General features: G+C 38.9%; 1 protein-coding gene across 9 annotated transcripts; it reads right to left on the bottom strand.

The window, feature by feature from the left end:
- Positions 1–206: 206 nt before the first annotated feature.
- On the bottom strand, positions 207–23225 carry LOC144071692 (UPF0606 protein KIAA1549). Of its 9 annotated transcripts, none has more exons than XM_077597009.1 (24): positions 23037–23225; positions 22280–22515; positions 13524–15503; positions 13254–13342; positions 12772–12931; positions 12451–12581; positions 12140–12329; positions 11947–12006; positions 11708–11853; positions 9756–9933; positions 8712–8896; positions 7986–8132; positions 7680–7892; positions 7284–7501; positions 5759–5895; positions 4713–4727; positions 4243–4448; positions 3923–4143; positions 3667–3814; positions 3247–3549; positions 2928–2980; positions 2375–2523; positions 1623–1777; positions 207–1418 (listed from the first exon to the last, which is right to left on the bottom strand). In XM_077597009.1, exons 2-24 carry the CDS (start codon positions 22410–22412, stop codon positions 1233–1235), a joined length of 5403 nt encoding a protein of 1800 aa, XP_077453135.1. In that variant the 5' UTR covers positions 22413–22515; positions 23037–23225; the 3' UTR covers positions 207–1232. The 9 variants fall into 9 exon arrangements, with proteins under 9 accessions (XP_077453135.1, XP_077453136.1, XP_077453138.1 ...); XM_077597010.1 differs by having other exon boundaries at positions 207–1415; XM_077597012.1 differs by having other exon boundaries at positions 5786–5895.

Genomic DNA, 23225 nt, shown 5'->3' with positions numbered 1-23225 from the left:
CCCATGAAAATATATTGAGAAAAGCATACCTGGATAAAACAGTTGCTAAATGTTAAAACGGGTCAAATATGGCCCGAATATTGGAAAGTGCATGTGTGTTTTCATTTTTTTGGGGGTCATCTTGATAATACTACATGTTTTTTGAGAAATGCCACAACAAGACACTGGCAGACAATAATAATTCTAAACTCAGATTGGACAATAAACAGTTTGCGCATTTGTTTTAATTAAATAGAAAATGACTTCTACATGGGAAGTCGACATACAGTATCATGGGAAAAGTAGTTTTCCAATCTGTTTATGGTGGTCATAATACAAGGCGATGTCAATAAAAAATAAAAAAACAAATCCTAAAAGCCCATTAACGACACATTAAATATAAAGTACCCTGTGTTGAAAGGCATTAACACAAATACTGCATGAAAAAGAGAAAGTGATTTAGTAAACGTATTACGAGTCAAGTGTATCCTTCAGCATCCTAAATCAAACTTGTATCATTATTACTTTGGTTATCAAACCACATTAGTCTGCATTTAGCAGAGCAAACAAAATCTGAGCGGCAATTTGCCACGTCTGTATCTATATTTGAACATGGATTTCAAGGCATTTCAAAGTTTTACATTTCTAAACGTTAGTCATGAAATATACAAAAAACAGAATGACTTGAATGTCCAAAAAGGTTCTCAGACTAATTATGTGCAGGTTAAGTTAAGATGTACTAGGTAGCATAAGGAGTTTATAGTCTAGTAAGTGAACTGCTGGCTGTAAACGACACAGCAGGTTAAGACGAACGTCTTCACGTTATCAAGGCAAAGCATGGCTCACATGAGATGGAGATGCACCTACCTTTCTGTAAATAATGAGGTCTTAACAACGAACAGCCAAGTCTCTGATTGGTCCATGTAGCATGAGTCCTGGTCCTCATACTGTTCTTCAGGAATAAAATGGTCAGTGATATACTGGAGATGGTTAATTGTCAAAATACTGCGGTGTCACTAACTCATTGATGACGATAGATGGGGCACTCGCTGCTAACCCTCCCAGTTGAAATGGATTAAACCTATAATCGCGGTCAAGGGTAACCAATGAGTAAGTCTCTAAAAGTGCATCCAGAACCATGAATGAGCCATCTTAACATTGAAATACAGGAGCAAGAGCTCTCTGCTTTGCTTATTGGTGAGCTTCCACAGGAAGCATGATCACCTACGTAAGCAGGTGGGCTCCTAGCTACCTCAGCTGCCGAACCCCTGTTTCTGTGACAGGCGTAGAAGCTCCTCGCGAATGGCCTTAATCAAGGAGGCCGAGGATTGGGTGGGAGGCCTCGCATCCAGTGTGAGTGGGGTTGAAAGATAGCCTGTCTCCAAGTCGGGCCGGGCGGGAGGACTTGACGGCTCCCTGAGGTCACTTCTGGCCATCTGCTATATAGAGGAGTAGTAGGTAGTCAGAAGAAAAGTCATAAGTCGATTTTGCACTAAATTGAACTCTAGCAATACAATTTAAGACTGCATTTTTATTGGGGTGGAGGGGCAATTACAGTCAGTGTTGCAGTGTTTTAGCCTCCATAAAGAAGTGATGTGTAGGGATCTAAAACAAAAGTCAGTTATTCAAGTTGTTGCACTCACTGCACTGTTATCTTGTAGCGTTCTGTAATAAGGTTCCTCGGGGTAGTCATTCCATCTGATGCTCCCGTTCGGTCCTGGATAGCCCCTCATTCCAGAGGGATAACCGTTTATTCGACTAGGGAGGCCCACTTGTGTAAGATGATGCAGTTGGGCTCCTAAACACACAGAGGGCCACGTGAAGGCTTTATAATAAATACTTCATCAGTCATCTGTAGCCAATCTTATTTGTTTTGTGTTTTGTGGTTTGTGTCAGTCGCTGACTCTCTGAGACATACTCGCTACAGTAAATTGCTGATGCAATTTGTGTATGTCACTGGCTCATTTCAACTTCATATATTTAAAAAGAGACTGGCTCTTCGGGTAATTTTGGCTGACAAGTTGCAGATATTTGGCATATTTTGTTTCGGTTTTAAAAGAGCAATAAATATCATGACTCTAAGCCAAAACGTTATGAGGCATAAATTGCAGGAGAGGGATGTGTTGTGGTTACATAAGCTAATAATTTAGCTTCTTGTGAATAAAACAAAGAAAGATTTTAGGAGCCATCCTGATGTGCCGAGTAAACCAAGAAAAAAAAGAATGCTTACACTTTGTATACACTTATGTACCCCACCCACTTTAGTCTACAGACCAATCTATAATCCCACTGGTTGACTATAGCACTTTTTCATTTCCTTGTGTTAAACATGCTGTGTGTGATAAAATCGATACGGAATGAAACATAACAAAGAAAGAGTGAATTTCAACTGTACCAGTAGTGCCCCCCACTGGCCACGGCCGAGCAGACATGGGTAGCTCATCAGTGTAAAGTCCTCTGATGGAGTAAAGGCGGTCGAGCTGGAGCTGCTCACCAGGCAGGACTGTCTCTCTTGGGGGAAGGTAGCTCAAAGCGCGCTCTTGCCTGGAAAACATCACATTGTGGCTTTTTTCTTTATACTTGAAAGCATTAGAACTGGGATTTTTAGGCACTGCGTAGGTGGTTTAAGTCTAATGCACAAAAAGACGACTTTTTCCACTTATTTATCTCAAGTAGCCGTGGCCCAGTGATCTACTTTCCAGGAAAAAGCATACTGCGTGTTAATATTTTATGTGTCGACATGCCCGTGCGTTTCAGTCTTTTTGAAGATAGCAAATGGGCAAATGCAAAGACCTGTTCCATTAAACAAATGAAATAAAAATGAGTCCTTAAATTATTCAGCTGACTCACTTGGATGCTGGAGGAAAAAAAGGAGGAGTGCTTGATATTATTCACTTGTCCCCCCTGCCCAAATACTGTATAGAAATTCATTTGGATGCTTTACCAACCTTGATATTAAGCCTTGAACAAGAGGAGGAGACAGACTCAGGTCGCTGAATCTCTGCAGAGATAAAACAGAAGGGAGTCAGTCATAAAGACCTCAAAATGAGATAAGGAGCTTCATAAAACGACAGATGGTCTGTACTAAAGTGATTAGTTTGCCAAGATGAAACTTTGAAGCTACTGCAGAGGCTTCATGCTGAGAATGAACTGAAGAAAAAAAAGGAAAGGGAATGTACTAGAAATACTTGTTTTGTACTGTAGAGGCACATCATTACCTCAAAATGGCAGGTGGTATATTTGTCTACTTTACATTTAAGTACTTACCCCAGTGTAAGGGGCAAGACCTTGATAAGATGGGCCCCAAAGTCTAGAGTCAGAAGCATTGACATTGACCCCTGGGAGAGTAATGCCTGCCGAACTGCCCTGTGAAGTTGGCGACACAAGGGCGAAAGCGTCATCCAGCAGTGAATGCATCTGCTGCCGCGCCTCCTCGATGGAGGGCTGCGGAGGCATGTAAGGCGGCGGGGGAGGGGCATGTCCGGGAGGTGAGCAAGCCGGACCGAGGAACACTTCGTCTGTGGGGGATGGGCTTCTGTGGGGCAAGCCTGAGGCTTGGTCAGCGTCTGACTGAAATGAACAAGAAAAATATCCAGGTCAAAACAGTTTCAGTCAGTCTTCCGAGGAAATGCCCTCAGATCGTTTCTACAGAGCTTTTGACGAAAAGCCACTCAGGTTTTTCATTACCACATAGGCCACATTGTTGACTCCAGGACACTTCCTGTAAGCAGCCTCCGAGTCTTCAGTGATAAGTTTATCTTTGTCTGCATCTGTCATTACTCCGCCGTTTAACTGCTCCTTCATCCTCTGTTTGGGAGAGGGCTTCCCTCGTGCACTGGGAAAAAAAACGTCAAATGTCTTCAAATTGGATAAGATACCTCATCAGTTTTCAAGATTGGAAACCAAAACAAAAAAATCAAAACAAAAATCAATCAATCCCAACCTTTTGGGGGGTTCTTTGAAGCTTGTTGGAATTTGTGAATTTTGATCCATCTTATCCATCTGCTTTTGTGCTTTATGGTAAACGTGGTCCTGCTCTTTGACTCCTGCAAGGTCGATGTCATCCATAGCGGGGAAGTCATAATGACCCTTCCTCTTGCCACGCAGACGGATCTTGTTCCGATGATGTTCCATTTCTGATTTCTGCCTCATTGCTATTTGGATCTGATGAAAAAACAGACAGACACAGTAAATAGGGAAAATATAGGAGCTTTGAATTCCTCAAGCTGCATATGTGAATAGGAAGGGCAAGAAAAAGCAAACCTCCTTGTTGCTTTTGCAGGTATCAGACAATTTTCCACAGTCAGTGTGGCTCAGCAGGGGTGGGATTGTCATGGGCTGCATGGCAATAAGCTGCACTTTGTTGGGGAGCCTTCGGCTTACATCTGTGGCCCGCGACATTCTATCAACATGTTCAAATATGGAAGCGGACGACATCTGTTCATTGAGACCCTTCGGAGGATGAGGACCTGTAGGGATGAGAGTTTTAACAATTTGACAGACTTATATACAGTATATATGTAGTTTCTAAGTCTAAGTGACCTTTTGAGTCAAAACGGGACGTCTAGTCAAAAGGAAGATTGGGATCACTACCGAACATTGATCTTTTTATTTGACAGTAACAACAATTTGTGTGATGAATGGTGGGAACAAGCGGAGCACAAAAGTATAGCACAAAAACAAACAAAACAATTGGATGGCTGCTGGAACAAAAAGGAAAGACAAAGTCTTACCAATTCTATTTTTGCCTGCACCGCAATAGAAAGGAAAGACAGTTTTATTGGAAATGATCATTTATTGGTGAAATCGATAAACTCATACTCTTTTGTGTGTGGAGCATTAAGATGTTAAATCTGGGCGTAGTTTTTATTCTGTAAATTTTACAAGCCGCCGGTTGTTATTCTTTTTTTTTAAAGTTGGAAATTAAGTAGTTACCAAGATCCCTAGCTGATGGTAAGGTTGGGGTTTGCAAATGTTGAGCCATTGTGAAGTCATTCTGGAAACCTAAAGCTAAGTTAATCCGTCTTATTTCCACAATAGTGGAAAGGATTTTAGGATTTTACACGGTCCGTCCTCGCGCTCGTTCACAATCCGTGCCTGCAGATCGAAATATAAATATTTTTTTAGTCGCTATCCCGATCAGGCATGCTGCTTGTCGGGCAGTGTATTCTTTTCACCTAGGCCTTCGGGAAGCATTAAACATCGAAGCCCTGGACATTGTGTCCATGGATAATGAACGCTTTTCCTAAGGTCGTTTGAGTTCATTCAGCACGAGTGACGAAAGCTGCTTGTTGGTCCTCAAAAAATGTTGCCTCAACATTGTGGTACGTGTTGCTCATACAAAAGAGTAATCAATTCGTAAACACCGTAAAAAGTTACAGACAAAGACTTATCAGTGAAAAAAAAACATAGGTCATTCCTGTGTGGGTGAGTCAGGCTGCCTTCAATGTGCTGCACGTAGACAGTGTGCCTCAATGCTTTTGGCTCCAGAACGTCTCATGGCGGCACTACAACCTTTAATCTATCAACATGCTGTCAGAAAAACATCCACTTTTTGTTTTCTTTCTGGTAACAAAAATATTTGTTTGGTTTTTTTCTTGTTGTGTTCTCCTTTCCTCTTAGCTTGGCAAACGTACTGCCTGTTCTTTTAAATATTTGGTAAGCCATCATATTATTATTCATATAGGCAGTCCAGTTCATTCTTTTCAGTGTTAGTATTCCCCTCCCCCTCATCTGCTGTGTGTTGAGAAGTGGTTTGAGTGTTGCCAGAGCCACTTGCCATTTAAAACATTGATGGGGACCTTACGCGTCTGCTTGCTGTCACTGGGTGGGGCCTGGGCTCTCAGGTTCTCCTCAGTTGACTCTCGCCCACTGGAGCGATCACTCACCATGGAATCGCCGTCTGATGGCGAAATCCTGAGCATAAAGCACACACGTAAATGAATAATTGATGCGAGGATGGACTTGCGTGCTGGAATACTAACATACATAATGAAAAATAACACTTTTCTCCAAAAGGTCAAAACTTTTGGTGGGAGACTTCAAACAAAGATTAGTAGTGTTGAGAGATATAAATTAAATTACTAACGTAGTCATCCTTTTTTTTTAACAAATATGGAAAAACAAGTGATAATCTAAATAATAATAATAAAAATACTAAAGTATTATTAAGTGAGACAGTGGGTAAGAATGTCAGTGTTTCATAATGTTTTGGGAAAAAAAAATACTAAAACCGACACTACTATCTGTAGACATCTAACCTACGGCCATAGTGTATTATGTTTATATCAGCATATTATCTCTCACTTCTGTTTGATAAAAAAAAATTAAAAGAAAAATGACACTCAATGAGAGATTGAATACAGACGCTCCCCTACTTACGAACGAGTTAGGTTCCGAGCGATTGTTCATAAGTTGAATTTGTTTGTAAGTTGATTCAGTGCTATATTTTGTATTATAATTTATGTTTAAGGCCTATATAAGTATATTGAAGGTTTATATAAGTGCATTTGTATGTTTAAGGCTTGTATAAGTAACACGCATTGGTTTGTACTGAAAAAAACATTTAATAAAATGGAGAGAATATGTACAGTACTGTAGAGAGAGAGAGAGAGAGAGAGAGATTTATGTATTAGAAACTGGCCGAAAGAAGCGATCTAACGACGATTGCACAGTTTTCTTTTTTTCATCATAAATGATGCGGTAGCACTGTATGGCACCATTCAATTGATTTGCAAACTTTGTGCAACGTTCAATATTTGGGTCCTGCTGCTCGATCTTTCTGTTTATAAATGGTACTGACGGTCGAACGAAGTTGTATGCCCGTGAAACGCTCACCACTCTCACGCGCATCAAGCTTCGTTATTATTGCCACTCGTTTCAAATGAAATGGCTTGCCTCTTCCTTGCAACTCCCTCAATAGAAGCCTTTTGCTTTTTACCAACCATATTCAATAATGGATGCACGAGATATTTAATGATACAAATGAAAAAGGTTCTTTGGCACTGGAGATACGTTCACGCACTTCCGCATTGCAACGAATTGGACAGAAGAAGGTAGATGCTGGGTGAGCTGAGCCCTCACAGCGCCAGGCGTCGGTATTAGCGGCGGAAAGACGCACTACTCGGAAAAAAATACAAAATCGAACTTACGAACATTTTTTGACATAAACGCAATTTGCAGACATGTTCGTATGTACCGTTGTTCGTAAGTTGAATGTTCGTAAGTAGGGGAGCGTCTGTATTGCTGTTATGTTATTGTTTAGAGATAAAGGGACGAAAAACCTGCTCCTCTCTTGCACTGACCTTTCGCGTCTTCGAAAGCTTCGGGATGCTTTGGTGGAGGAGGCGGAGTTTTTGTCGTTAGGGACGTCCCCATTTTGGGTAAGACTGGGGCGATCCATATCTGAAATATTTACAGGCTCCGCTGGGAATGATTCCTGGACCACTATGACATCATCTTTATTCTGTTGACCAAGATGTAGCTTGGCAAAGTCAAAGCCTTTCACACTAGGGGCCTGTAGCTGAAAAAGAGACATATACTAAGCAAAACTTTTACACAAAAGCAACTATTTCAACACACACGTAAAAAACAAATGTAAAATAAACAAAACAACTATCGAGATCCCACACTATTGACAGGGGGCAAAGCACAGGGAAGCTACAAAACACATCAATCTGTGTTGTCACTAAAGCCTGTACCTCCTGATTGGCCCTCCTCCCTTTTGGGAACACTCTCATTCTCTCTTTCTTCATTTCCTTGGTTCTCTTTTGTGCTGCCATCTTTTCCTGCCCAGGTTTGTCTTTTGGTTTGACTAGTTTCCTCTCAAAAGTCTCCGGTTCTTCTTCCTCATCCCCTTCTTCCTCTTCCTCTTCACTGCTTGTACTGCTCTTGCTCTTTAGGGTAAGCGTTCCCTGAGCACAAGCAATGGTTGACAGGACTGATTCTAGCACAAAAAAATTGAGCACATTCACACCACGAAAACTACTTAATCTCCTACTCTCTACCTTCTGGCTTTTAACACAAATTTCCTCCTCCTCCTCCTCCTCATTATCTTCATACTCCACTTCTTCCTCTTCGTATGTCCATTCTTCTTCTTCGTTACTAAGTTCAATACCACTCTCCTGTTGAAGATGTGACTGGTCAACAGGGGTCTGTGAGGTAGCAGATTGTGAGCAGAAGGGCGAATGGTATTATGTGTCACGTTTTAAGTTTAAATTTCAATCCTTTGGGCATTAATAAAAGGACATCAATATGGCTTCATCATGAGCTTCAAAACCAGAAAATGTACTGGGCAGGAAAGGAACAAAGTTGGAAGACACAGTTAACCTAGTCAGGTTAGATCAGAAGCCTAAAACAACTTTTACATTTAAGTAGCCTTTTAGTGATGTCAGCCTGAAGAATGCGCATCAGAAAAACAATTTAAGATTCTAAATGCATGTGGTGGTTTTCTTGGGAAGAAGGATCCAGCTTTTCCATACACTTAATGCACTGCTGTAGTTTATCGGTTATAATGTTGTGGGATTCAGGAAGATGGAAGCCACCTAAACAGTTGTCAGGCCAAAGATCGCATTCACACAAGTTGCAGGGACAAAAACAGACCACCATCTAGCTAATTCAATCCTTGCTAAAGTAATGACGTTTTACAAGGGTCATTTCTCCAATGAAATAATGATAAGGAGATTCTGTGGCAACCTGTTGTGTACAAATAAACCCATTTAAATATATAGTACCTTGTGTCTCTGTTGGATGGAAGTCATGGCATCTGGCTGGAATTCCAGCTTGTCTGTCCGACACAATTTAAAGTAAAGGAGAGCAATAATGAAGATGACCACCAGAAGGGGAATCACTACCCCAATGATGATCCACAAGTTAGGGTTCTTAGTGACATAAGGCAACGATGGCCTCTTTTCGACAGCTGTAAAAGAGAGCAATTGGAAAGCATATCAATCTCAAGCATTTGTCCATGTTATTTTTAAGCTTTGCAAGATTTTCTTTTGATGCAGGTGTTCTTTGAAAAGTTAGTTCTGGTAACATGGCACGCCAGATTGATTGTACCATACAGTTTACCCGCTAAACGACCATCTTGCTTGCAAGGATCTGGTCTCTTTGCTGTAATTTTAATATTATCTCTTGCTTCCTAATTCAAGAAAATGACTGGATGTTGATACTTTGCAATCCATGCATATAAAGATAATAAGCCAAAAAATAATCACATCTGATCCTCATTTCTGCTACACATGAAGAAATAATCTGGTTATTTTTTCGCACAAATAAGAAACTCATATAGCCATCACTAATACAGGTAAAGGGAAGAATTTGTCATTTAAAACAGTTTGAAAATCCATTCAAACATGGTTTTCTGTTGTTTTCTGATGTCTGGAGAAATGATTTAAAAAGAAAATCTACTTAAAATGGCTTGGCGAAAGAAAAACGCAACTTTTGATAAGTAAATGAGAGTTGAGCATCAGCCAACTCATATTGTTGTTCAAAAGGATTTAGGTCATGGTTAAGAAAGCCACTTTACAATAATCCAGTGTTCTTAGACATTCTTGAGTATTTTTAGCAGTGCGTCTTGGATCTTTAGCTTTTTGGAACTGTGGCTGAAATAAGGCTTTCTGACAGCACATTTAATTGCATAAGTGATGTTTCGCTGTAACTTTTGCCGGATGCACCAACAAAACTAAGATCTTCTGGTATTGAGTTTGTTCAAATATTCAAATATTATGGCATCCACAAGCTATAGCACAGCAAAGTGTTATACTAAAGATACTCACGTTGTGCTAAAACACCATCAACACGATATCCCAAGATGATGGCTGCCTTTTGGACATCCAGACTGTTAAGAATATTGGCCATTTCAACAGCAGGGACCCTCTGACCATCAGGATGCTCCACGAAATACACAACCTCTAAGGGATTGTCCACACCCACAGAGCGGTTCATGCTCACAACCTTTGAAATGATATTATTTACCATTAACTTTGTGATCAATGCAGAGTTCACTCCCAATAAATTGTAAGTTTGATATAAAAAGTACAAGGGAAAAAAGCGACTCGCAGGTATGATAGTTGGAAAATAAATATAAGTATATGTTCATTACAGAATCAATGATTGCATCTCCCCGCTTATTCTAGTTTGATAAAATAGTTTAATCTCCTTTGGAAAACAATTCATAAAAGAATAAATAATTTGTCGTTACTGCAATCATTATTTCATTAGTTCCAGTGCGTTTGTATATGCGCAAGAGCTGTCTGGATGGCAGAAGGCAAAACACAGTTACTAACTAAGTCTCAAGTACCTAAGTAGCTTCTTGGGAACAATCCAGCCCAAATATATGTAGTATGATACAAGGTGAATAGAAAAGATAAATGTTTTTTTTTAAATGCACCAACCTTCAATTGACTTCCTCTTTTTTGTTTTTTTTCATTTAACTTCCTACTGTATGACAACTACAGTCACAGGAAAAATGATAGCATGTATGACGGGTAGCAGTTGCATGCTCCCTAAAGGTTAAATGCCAATATTTGGATTTCTCAAAGCCAGAGGAGATTGATATACTTGGCTTTTAAACAAATAACAGTGATATCAGGTTCCGGTACACAGATTGCTAAATGGACCTAAATACAGTTCAGTCACAAGATGATCACTGCAACAAGTGGAGTCTTGGGCAGCTCCATTCTATTGTCAGTGTCCGTCCGGTCATTACCATTGGCCAATATAACATGCACTTTTCTCATGGAATTATTATGTTTGTGTAAATTGGGTTAAGGACAGAGACATATGTAAGGGAAAGAGAAAATATTTCACAAAAGCAAAATGAACTATTCCCATTGGAAAAGAGTCTGGGAAATGTAAAAGAAAGGGAAGAAACAAGGCTTCCTTGGCGGCTGTGCCTTTTTAGGGGTGTTATGAAAAAACAAGCACAAAGCCCTTTATATGGAAATATAAAATTCATATTCATGACTAAAAAAACAGAAGGGCTGAAAAGTCTAAATTAAAGCTGAACTCATACAAGAAGATAAGCACAGTTGGCTCACCACTGTTCATAAAGTGCTTGGTGTTTTTTTATGATACAAAAAACATGGAGGTCTGGCACACTTAAGAATGTTGCTACTCAGCCAGGAAGTATTTAATACTTTAGCAATCTTCTAGCTCAACAACTTTCTTTTGCTCTACTAAATGTTAAATTTACCAAACACTAATCTGTGACTTTCTGGATAGTATTCTTCTGAAAACAGTGACAGAGACAATGAAAAATTCATCAGATGTTTGCTGCTTTGGAAGAAACAGGAAGGAGTAAGGGGGACCGCGGGGAAGAAAATAGATAACACTTGATGCAGTGGTGGTCTTTGAATGGCTCGCCTCTGGGCTGAATAGGATGCTGTTGCTATGGGGACATGGCCCCATCTAACTCTATGTGACGCTGATGAGCAGGTGCAGGGCCACCCCACAAAAGCTGGAGCTTGATTAGTAAAGCAGTAAGGATTTCAGTGGTTACACAAACACTGAACAGTTCCTATAATGAGCCTTCAGGACTGACAGGGTAGCAGTGTAGTTCAGACTTGCATCAGACAGTCAATTCGTAAATGGCACAAGGTAGTGTTCCAAATACAAATATGAAGCAATTCTTTTATTTTTATTTTTTTAAGTTCAGGAACATTATAATGTTGTGAATATTGTCACTGAATGAGGGTTGGGGGTCACTTTTAAACATTTGCAAATTTACCTGAACACTGTTGTTGCCAACATTTGTTGCCCTCTTGACACGTCTGACCGATCCTAAAGCTTCCCCAAGTAATATGGCCATTCTGCGCTCTATGTTTGCTTGAAAGGTCCTTTGGCTCACTTCACTATCCAGCACTCCCAAGAGAACTATATAAATGAATGACACAACAAAGTCAAATATACTCTACATTCCTGATTATTTATATTTTAGATGATCCTCAAGAATTCAACGAATCTTACCTGTTCTCACCCAAGAGGAGCGAAGGAACTGGCTTGTGTTCAACTTTGGGTAATGAAAGGCTATTAAGGAGGGGGGATGGGTAAATCATGTTATGTATTGTTTCTGCGACCATACAGAGGTCAAATACAAGAGCTCATTGTGATACACAGTTAAGTAAAAACACTATTATTTTGGAAAAGCTAAGAAACGTACGCTCAGCAATCTGCTGGACAGGAAAGCCCATATAATAGCTGAATTCCACCTTGGTGAGCTTCATTAGAGCCTTGCTGACCTCTGAACCCATTAGATAATCTTGAGTGCCGCGCACAGTGAATGTGATGTCCACTGGATACTTCTCCAGTTGTTGTGAATTTTTAGGAACAGTCATGGTAATATTGATAATCTGTAGACAACAAAGTCAAAATACAGGAGACAAAACCTCGGTTCCTTACAAGCAACATTCTCAATACTGCAAAGAAATGTGGACATCAAAGTACAAAGAGACATACATGTTTTCTACTTACATGTACTGTGAAATTGATTGGCGCCTTAGAGCGCTGACACACTTCTGCATAAGCCAGGGTCAAACCTCTCTCAATATGTTCGCTGAAGTTACAATATCGTACATCAACCTGAACAGGAACAAATTGCAGCACTGCAAATATAGGAAAAAAGAATATTATAAATATGAAAAACAGCCATTTTTGTATTCTTTTAATTACTATGTTCAAATAAAAAATACAAATGCATACATATATAAATATTTTCGCAATGTTATTTGCACATATAGAAATTAATTGTAACTTAATAAAGTAAAAAATAAAAAAGTTTGAACGTCAATTCACCTGTGTGAACTTGATATTTACTATCTTGTGTCATCCAGTGGGGTGACACAAACAGGAAGTGGCGCCCTGACCTTCGTAAGGCATTGATGACAGATATTGCTGTGTACAGAACTGGATCAGACACAACCCGAAATATGAACTTTGGTGGTGGCTCTACAACCTTGAAAAGCAAAGAAATAAAGTTATTGTTTTGTAACATTTACCTGGGACAATAAGTACAGAAAAAAAGATAAAAATAAGTAAATACACATTTAAAGGGCTATCTCGACTTAAAAATCTAAAAGGGGGGCGGTCAAAGGCTCATCCAGACAATTTTTTGGTGGTGTGTTCTGGGTGGCCATAACAGATGAATTGATTTCTTGTCCATTCAGAAAGAGACATGTTTTGTGATAGAATTTCAACTTGAATGTAATGACAGAACTATATCTTCAGTATAGAATCAATGAAGCATCTTTCTAAAGTTAGTGTAGAAAACAATTTACCTGTAACTCCACCGATTTGTTAAATTCACGTTTCAAGATCTCACCCATTTGAGATTTGACATGTTCAACTTTGGCTCCAGATGGTAAACCTTAACAATGAAGGATGAAGTCAGGTGTAAATAGATATATTTTTGCACAAGTTGCATGGTGAAATAAATGCTGTACTGTACAATATTGCCGTAGAAGAATACATTTGTAAATATTTTCGCAATGTTATTTGCACATATAGAAATTAATTGTAACTTAATAAAGGAGAACAAAATTATTTACCTATTTTAACTATGTACTCTGGCTTCTCAGGGTTGCAGAGGTACTGTCTAGATGTCGGAGTTGTAGTCTGCCACTCACCACTCATAAGTGGGGTAAGGTTGACCGTTTGATTTGCATTAGCATTTGGAAATATGGCGTTGGGCTCAGTTGTATTAGCTTCACTGTCGGTTGTAATCAAGGTCATTGTGGCTGTATTGTCAAATTCATCATTCGTTACTCTCTGATCTCCCAACATAACAGGAGGGAGCACTGTACTATTGGATGAGACTGAGGTGATGTTGATTGCTCGTTCAGTTGAAGGACGAAAATGCTCAGTCGGAGCAGAGGAGGAAGCTGTTGTTGGAGAAAGGATTGAAGAAGGGTTTAAGACCTCTGTGACAAACCACTGGACATCTGTCAGAGACAAGGTAGCGATTAAATCATCTGGTAAAATATCTGAAGCGCTGGGACGTACAATTACAGTGCTGTGTGGGTCAACAGTGTGAGTGGCTGAAAACTCATCTGCGGTTAACATATGAGTCACCAAGGTAGTAGAAGATGGTTCAAGAAAGTGTGTTGTGACATCAAAACGGTGCAGAAAAGGCTTTGAGTTGTTGAAAATCTCTGTTGTTCTCATGATAGCTGTTTCACTGAGAAGCTCAAAGCCTGACGACTCATGGTCAGAGTCATCTTCATTTACATTTACATGACTGTTGATGCTGCTGTTGTGCGTGTTATGAGAAGAACTGGTGGACAGCAAAGTGACATTCCTTCTTTTTTCAACTTCTTCCCCTGAACCAGAGTTCTCCTTAGTCAGCTGTGTGGTGTAATACTCCAAGCTGTTCATGTCAGGTAACAGAACATCAGTGGGTTGAATGCTGTAAGTATCAGGCCAATCTATGCTATCTGATGTTTCTACTAGGTCACTGCTAACCGTGGGAGTAAGTTGCAGTATGTGATCAATTGTGGTATGAACAGGAGAAAGAGAAGAGCGATCCACTGATGGCAGAGGTAAATGTGTTGAAGATGCTGTCATCAGGCTCGAAGACTGCAACATATGAATATGGTGCAAGGATGAAAGGGAGACGCCAACCCTGGAGGGAAAGTCGGTATTGTAATGTTCTCTATTGTCCTCTTGATCATATATGTCGGGGACCTTGGTGACCAAGGAGTGGTCCTCTTCTCCAGGATTTAGGAATGCTATTGTCTCCAAAAAATCTCCACTTCCCCAGTCAAAGTCGATGGTATTTGTGGGATAGAAGTCCTCTGGTGGAGCCTCTGTCAGTTCAGGAGTAAGATAAGGGCTGATGAAAGGCACACTGTAGCTTGGGGATAGAAACTCATGTGGATTGGGTAGTACATCCAGTGGTTTATTTTCTGTCACTGTGGAGCCACTTGAATAGAGAGGGTTCCCTTGCTGGATGGAAAGTGTACTCATTGTAGGGTAGAGTAAACCATCATCTAAAATATAAGCTTCGTCTGATGGAGTATCCCTGAAATCCTGTGGAATCATTGGTTTGCCAATTTTTGAAGTCACTGTTGAAGTTGACTCACTCCCTCGATCATTTTGAGCTTCTTTTGAAAAAGTACGCTGTGGCACTGCTGACCTTTCAAAAGCAGAAGGCCTTGATTCATTTAACTGAAGCTGAATCTCAGGTATCAAAGGAGTTGGCAAGAGAATAGTTTTTTGATTGGCAGATTTGATATGGGCCTCCTTCCATTCAATGGAATGTTTATCTTCTTCAAATTCTAGTAATGATCCCCAAACCAGTTGAGATGGATGTAATGATGGAGTAGAAAGAGGCTGTGATTCCTTTCCATTTAGGTTACTTGGAGTGAAGGTTTCATAGTTGGGTTGAGGAATGACATGTGTGTCTTGGTTCTCTAAGGCAGTAGTAAGGAAGGGTAGTGAAGTTGACAATGTTGGCTTTGTTGGACTCGAAACATCTCCAAGAAATCCCTCAGGGTGGAGTTTTGAATATAATAGATGTTCATCTATGTCTAAAAAGAAAAGAGAAATGGGAGTTTACAGGTTGATTCCATTGACAACAGTTAAAAATGAAATCTCAGAATAAAAACAACAATCGTTGAGACTAAAGTGATGTGCCTGAAATTTAACAACAAAACATATTTATATTGATAACATAAATATAACACCTAAAGACAGATTATATCAGTGAAATCCTGGCCGTCCTGCAGTATCTGTGTATGTGCCCTAACTTTCACAGTCCTCTGGTTTTGTTATCTTAAAAAATTATTCGGAAACACTGTACTCAAATTTCTGACTTTGCATAGTAAGGTACATATTGCATGTGTCTATGTAACAATAATCTCATGTTTTGCCGTGATTTCTAGTGCAAACATTGCTTCTTTGCTATGGTGACAACTTTATGGATCCATCGACCTACAGTAAGCACGACATGAATACGATATCCAGACTATATGTATGTATGCCTGTGATATAGCCTGTGGATTGAGGTCACACTATGGTACATGACCTTAAAATGCCATGTCATTTCAGTTCTCCCCAGAAGAAGCACAGCAATGCATGTGCTACATTTGTGACAGGTCAAGAGCTACCAAGATTATATCCAAGACATATGTATGTACATTACAGATATCACTAAAAGTTCTATTTTCTTATGAAAGGGAAAACAGAGTTTTTTTTGTTTTACCATTAAAATGGTGCAACAAGTCAACTCGAACTACAGACTAAAAGTTATGCTGAGGCTAAGCTTTACTATATGTGACAGACAAGCTATGCATTGGACTACAGAGTGAAACCAGGAGTGACTGTACTATGCATGAGTGAAGGCTAACACTATGTAAGGTAGATCTGCCACCTGGCCCTCTGAAATTTGAGTATCTTACACTCAGCTAGACACACATTGTTCAGTAGCCAATGTCTGTAAAACAAACCACTAAGGCTTGTGCAGTTGGAAACTGACACATATTTGACAGGGCCATTGTCATCTTTTATATTGTAATCACTGTATCATTAATACTCTCATTAAAGTTTCTGCAAATGATCTTTGTTGTTGGCTCCCTTTTTATTTTAACTGAAAAAAATTGATAATAAAAAGATCATTTTAGATTCTATTATTGTTATGTTATATATTTTATATTTAAATCCGTCCCACTAAAGAGTAAAATGTACTTCTCTGGCACTAGTCCAAACAGCCAGATCGTATTGTGACCACCTTTTCAGCACATATTCTCATGTATCCCATAATGACCACATGCCAAAAAATGTAGAACAGTCTCATTAGTTTGAAAACACGAAAGAATTAATGAAGCGGAATTTAATTATTCACGAGGTGATAAATCATTCGCTAATGAGACTCAATTTCCGTTCATATGTCCTTGATCCTCATATGTCAGTCTAACATGGTCTTACGATATTGCATATGCATTAAACAAAAAGGTAACATTTGGAAAAAACAAGGAAGCTGAATGCTCAACAGATAAGCAAGCAGTATGCCAATGCTTAATATTTGATATGCAAATTCTTAAATGACAATGGGTCAGGTGACAATTTTAACATTGATCGTATTCTTTAACTTATTTTCACTCGCAAAAGGGCAGTGTGCTAAATAAGAAAGCATCCAATTTTGGTGTACACCTAATTAAAAAAGCAGAAACAGCCTTGTTAAAAGGAATTGTAAGCATATTGTAGCAGTGATTGTGAAATAACTAATACCACAAATTGTGCACTTTCCTCTGCTTGATGCACAACCCCGAAAACTAGCAAGATAACGCTTGACTGACGCCAGTATTGGCAACATCTACAATTAAATTCTATAAAATCCCCATTGCTTGCCTTTCTGGGCAGACACAGAGAAAGAGCAAGCAATATCGGAATCATTATCAAAGAGAAATCTTTGGCCAGACTAGTGGGGAGAGCAGTGATTGAACAAAAAATACTGTAGTCGCATATACAATGAGTACCCTCATTTAGTGAGATAAAAATAATAATTATGAAAAAATAAACTTGCACTCCAATAATTGTGAATTCCATGAAATAAATTACAGATGCAAGGATACCTGCTCATTACTAAACATTTGTTCATTCATTTGCTTTGTCGCGGGCGGTGAGGTCAACGCACTTACCACTTGTCCAGCAGGCCGCCCTATTAACCACTCTCCGCTGGAGTGCCCCATTACTAAACAATACTGAATATTTGGACAGAAATTCAGCATGTAACATGAGAAGACGGAGTCAATCAGCACCCTCTGGCACTGCCTCAATTGTTAGTGGGCCTAACTATCAGACTTGTCCTCTTAACTGGCATTAATTATGTATCCCTCCAGATCAAACTACCGGTACAATGATATATTTAGGTAAAGTACAGTAATCCCTCGAATTACGTGGATACTGTAGACCAGAAATGGCCGCAATAATCGAAAAACTGTAAAGTAGAATCATCCCTATTACTACTACCATACTACAGTGGTACCTCGTGATACAACATGCTCGTCATACATGCTCGTGGTACGACGAAAATTTCGATCGAATAATTTGCTTGCGATACGATTAAAATTTCGAGATGCGACCAAGCCAGGTGGCCATGACATAAGAGGCGGTTTATCATTGTAGCGCACGTTTTTTTTTTGCTGCATCTCTTTCGTGTATAACTACTATATCTACGAGGACTGAACAATTTATTCAGACGTGTTTCAACCAGGAAACGCACAACGCGCATGCGCGGGCAAAAAGAGGGCTTTCTGGGTAATGAAGTATACTCGTGCACACAACACACATAGGCAATGGCACCCTTTCTCAGAATAAAACTTCATTACCCACAATCAATACGTGGGTAAGCTCAGCTATTGCATTTCTTGTTATTCTTTCTAAGGAAAGAAGGTCCCACGATCGCTCTCTAAAGACTATTTCTCGTTGGCAAGTGGTCGTGCGTTATCCTATTGTGAGGACATTTGTGTGCATCATTTTCGGAATATTTTGAAGGCAATACAATAGCAAACAGTCCATCGATAGTAAACGTGAGGGTGGAGGTGGCAAACCGCTAACCCGGAAAAGGTAACAAAAGATTAAGACAAAACTAGAATTCAGTTTTGTGTAAAGTTACATTAAACGTATGTTTGAGTGTGTCTGTATATATTTATCCAAATTAATTTAAATTTGTTTGTTTACGAGTGCCGTGGATAAAGTCGCCCCCGAACAGCCCCCCCCTCCGCGAAATGCGTCTAATTTTACATCTATTAAACACATTTTATTACTATTAAACCACTCGTTATTTATTACTTTGTCAATATATGGCAAATTAGAAGAAATAAAACATTTTTTCCAATCCAATATCCTGTTTTTTGGTGTTTTTTCAGAGGGTTGGAACGAATTAATTTGTTTTCAATTAATTTCAATGGGAAACGTTCGCTCGAGTTACGAAAAGCTCGACATACGATCTCAGTCTCGGAACGGATTACGATCGTATGGCGAGGTACCACTGTACATGTTTTCGCCCCTATGCAAAAATACAATGCCTAATATACCAAATAATTTTTTTACAATAAAATTCGGTCAATAAAGTAAAGCTGTAGGAACTGTGTTTTCATAGACTAACAACGGGTTCATACGAGCATATGTTGTGCACTCATTGTAGTACAGTCTTAATGCTGCTCTTTCCATTGAACATATTCATGAGATGAAAAAACATGAAGTATATACACCAGATTTTATCCATAATGTGATCACGAGGTGATGTGTCACTGCACCTCCACATAACACCACATGCTACTTTTAACTTTAAAAAATCATAATAAATTACTCATGTCACTGACCTAGCCTTGGGGAAATTTCACTACTATGAGTTAAATAGTCAAACAGGAAAATAACAGCGAGACACTGTTGCTTTTTAGTCCTAAGAATGGTAGAAGACCCCGAGCTAAGCTTTGAAAGCTTCTAGTCATCGATCTCATTGAAGACCCCTGCTCTAATAAATAATGAATGGGCATGTTGTCATCGCACACAGATCTAATTTCACCACAGAGTTGATAAGCGTCATATTCGCTAGCCGGCAGCTCTGCAAGCTGAACCTGCCAGCCACCAGTGGTCTTCTTGAAAATGACTTTTGGTTGCATTTTAAAGTAAATGACTGATCTGTTGAATTTAAAAGTGCCAAGAAACACATACAGAAAAGGTGACGCACCAAGAGAAAATCCTGTGTCATGTCAGATCTGGAAAAGCAATTAAACGCAAGTTGCCTGACTACGTTTGACCCAAAAACTGGACGAGGAACTCGCAAACGCAAGAGACCTCTTTTTGAGACAACAGTTAAAAATTGATATTGGCTGTAAATACATCTTAATAGAAGCCTTAAATAAATTGTATCATTCTGGGGAAAATTAGGGTATGATGCCTTCATTGTTGTCTGTCCGTCAAATGATTTTTGTGTATGCTGAACATAGGTTTGCATTTGTTATGTTGCAAATGTTATATGTTTGTTTTTTTTCCACATAACTTTGTTGCCATTCAAAAATTATACATTTGAATCAAGTTGACTTAAATATAGAAAGTCCATTGTTGTTGGAAAAGCCCGTAGTGTAAACATCTAGCCAAGGAACTTCTACTACTTACTAAAAATGTTATCCCTCTTACAGAAGATGTTGTAGTGGCAGGCTGTAATAATATGCTGCTCACAAAAAGAGTTTTTATACTGAAACGGACCAATTCCACATTGCATGGGATTGTTTCATATCTATCCAAACCATAGTAAACAAAGCAGTCATTTTGTGCTTTGTAAGAGAATGTTCCATGAACAGGACAAACTTCCTTTTTGTGAACCAAAAGTATGTATTAGTTGTTTTGTCACAAGATTGACATATTAGAGTCCACTAATCGAAAACTTGAAAGTAATCTAAAAAAGGTGCCAATAGCAAACTTCACCCGAATAGCACAAAGACTTAAAAGGACAATACTATCAAGTTATATAGTATAGCACCAATAAAAGCCAAACCAAAAACAGATCGTTATGGGTTGACCATAAAAGATTATAATTATACAAAACTGAATTTTGGTGGATATTTTCATGATGATAGGATGGAAATGGCTAACTTCATTTATAGAGTCATATATTTATATACAGCATAAAAATGCATTTTGGAGTACAATTAACTATTATTTTGATAATCAATTAAGCTAGCAAAACGTTTTCTTTTTAATTAGTCAATTATTCTTATACCACAGATTAAACAGAAATGATTAGTGAATTTTTTCCACTGAAATAAAATTGAAGCTAACAAGTCAAAATGTTGACACTTCATTTCATTTATTCTTTAAAGTGTAACTGTAATGATTAGTTTGAAGTTGTATAAAAATGTTAAAAAATCATTATGATTGTCTTAAAGACATTTAATATTTTTTGACAGTGACTATTTGGATGGTGGAATATATTCAAACACAGTTAATCTCAGTGGGATTTTTTACTTTTAAAAGTGTCCCAAATCGCAGGTGAACCAGCATCCCAGAAAAGAGTGTGGTCCACTTTGGAATAAGAATTGAGATGAGATGGAATGAGAATGGAATTGAGACCAATGGTGAGTTTTGATTAATAAACAAAGCTGCAAAGAAGGGTGTTGTTGCATAAATATGTTTTGGATTTGTTAATTCTCAAAATTACTGACAGACAGACAGTCACTATAATCCTATTAGAACATAATATCATGGGTTTCTGATTGCCTTGAGCTGGTTTGTTTAAATTGGGCAAAATGCTGGGGGATGGTGTGAAAGGACAAGTCAAGGGAAAACACCCACCTGGTGCTGTGATGTACACCCTTTCACTAATTAGTGCAAATGAGACTCCAAATTAACTTCACCTAGTGTGGTGTATTGATTGTGCTATTTGTAAATCATCATCCTCATCATCATCTTTGTGAAGGGCAAGTCGTAGGTTTAAAAAGAACATTTTTTTAAGCAAAATAGCAGGACATCACAAATATATTATGTTGAATGGCTGAATTAAACAAAAAATTAAAAGTAGATGGAATGTTCACAAATGTTTTGAACACAATTTTAAACACAACTGACGGCTCACAGGTTTTAATTGATCTATTTTGGAGTTCAAGACTGACATTGTAATATCCTTTGAAAAGCATTCTCCAATAATAATAATAATAATAATAATAATGGCAGCAAAGTGAAAAAGTGGTTAGCACGTCCACCTGTGGGTTCCGAATTCCCTGTGTGAAATTTGCATGTTCTCCCCGGGCCCGCGTGGGTTTTCTCTAGGTATTTCAGTTTCCTCCCAAATCCCCAAAACATGCATGCTAGGCTGGTTGAGCACTCTAAATTGCCAAGAGGTATGAATGTATGTGTAAATGGTTGTTCATTCCAATGTGCCCTGCAATTGGCTGGAAACCAATTCAGGGTGTCCATAGTTGGCTGGGATAGGCTGCTGGATCCCCCCCAACCCTTAAGATAGGCGGAACGGAAAATGAACAATTATAATAAGATAAGCACAAATACTATCCTCATTTGTTTCTATTATGGAGTCTTCTTTAATATTTCTTATTGCTGACACTGTAGCGAATTGTGAAGACTGAATTTCAGCTTTGCCCTAAGGGGTCGCCACCATTTAAAAAAACAAACAAACATTATTATTGCGATAGAAATACAGTGCTGTATTGTTTTGTATTGCAGAACACACAGAAAACCAGGTCACATGCATTTAGGTATGGATGTGGAAATATAATTATGCAGTGCCTTGTTCCTCGGCAATCATGTTTGATGACATTGTGCATGTCGTAGACAGGTAGTTCCTTACCTGCCACAGGCGAGTCTGCCGCTATCATGTTCATCAACAGAGTAAAACCCAGAACCATGGTGCGTGAGCCACGGGCATCCATTTTGGTCTTGACCGCCACCACCAAAACAACAAGGAAGACCAATCTTGCCATTTTACGGTGGTGGCTAGCTCAAGGCATTTCAACTTTATTCATTCAAAGGGACAGGCCTTGTGGTGTCTTAAGTTGGGGTCTTCTCTGCCACACCATGTGAGCTCTTCGGTAGTGAAAGAAACAACAGATTAACTTGTTATTTGTAAACAATATTTAAAGCTTCATAACAAAGTACGGTGTTTGATCTGCATTTTATTTTATGAAGATCATTTGCCAGTGTCTATTTTAACACCAAAGGCACTCAAACTAGTTTAAGTGTCTTACAGTGTATACATTGTGCACTTCTCTACAGGTTAGACGTTGTGGGCTAAAGCTTGATCAATGCATTGACATGATCTCAAAACATTTTTTCAAATCATCCACTACAAGCTTGGTGATGTAAATGTTTTAAATGTGAATAGTGGGACATAGATCACATTATACTAGCTTCCATCCTGATAGAGTACAGACCCAGTTCAGTCTCTCTTGGCCCATTCCTCTCTTATCTCAACTTGTGTAACAAAATAGCCTGTTAACGTGTTTAGAATAAATATTAGTCATGTCTACTTCAGCCAAAAGTCTATTTGAATATCACAAACCATAATTATTCCATCAAACAGGTCATGGCTGCGCAAGCAGACTTACCACAATCACGGCGAAAAACTCAATAAAATCCTTTGTCTGGGTTGGAAAAAATGTAATTAGATGAAGAGAAAAGAAAGGCATGGGAACCCTGACGTGCTAAGATGCCTATATCAGAATTCAGTAAAAAATATCCTAATGTGATGGCCACGAGCATCATTTTTGACACTCGTGTGATTACTGCAGCTTCTG

The sequence above is a fragment of the Stigmatopora argus genome, chromosome 3, assembly GCF_051989625.1.
Source record: "Stigmatopora argus isolate UIUO_Sarg chromosome 3, RoL_Sarg_1.0, whole genome shotgun sequence".
Classification (NCBI taxonomy): domain Eukaryota; kingdom Metazoa; phylum Chordata; class Actinopteri; order Syngnathiformes; family Syngnathidae; genus Stigmatopora; species Stigmatopora argus.
Note: the sequence above shows the minus strand (reverse complement) of the source record. Positions and strands in the feature narration are given on the sequence as shown.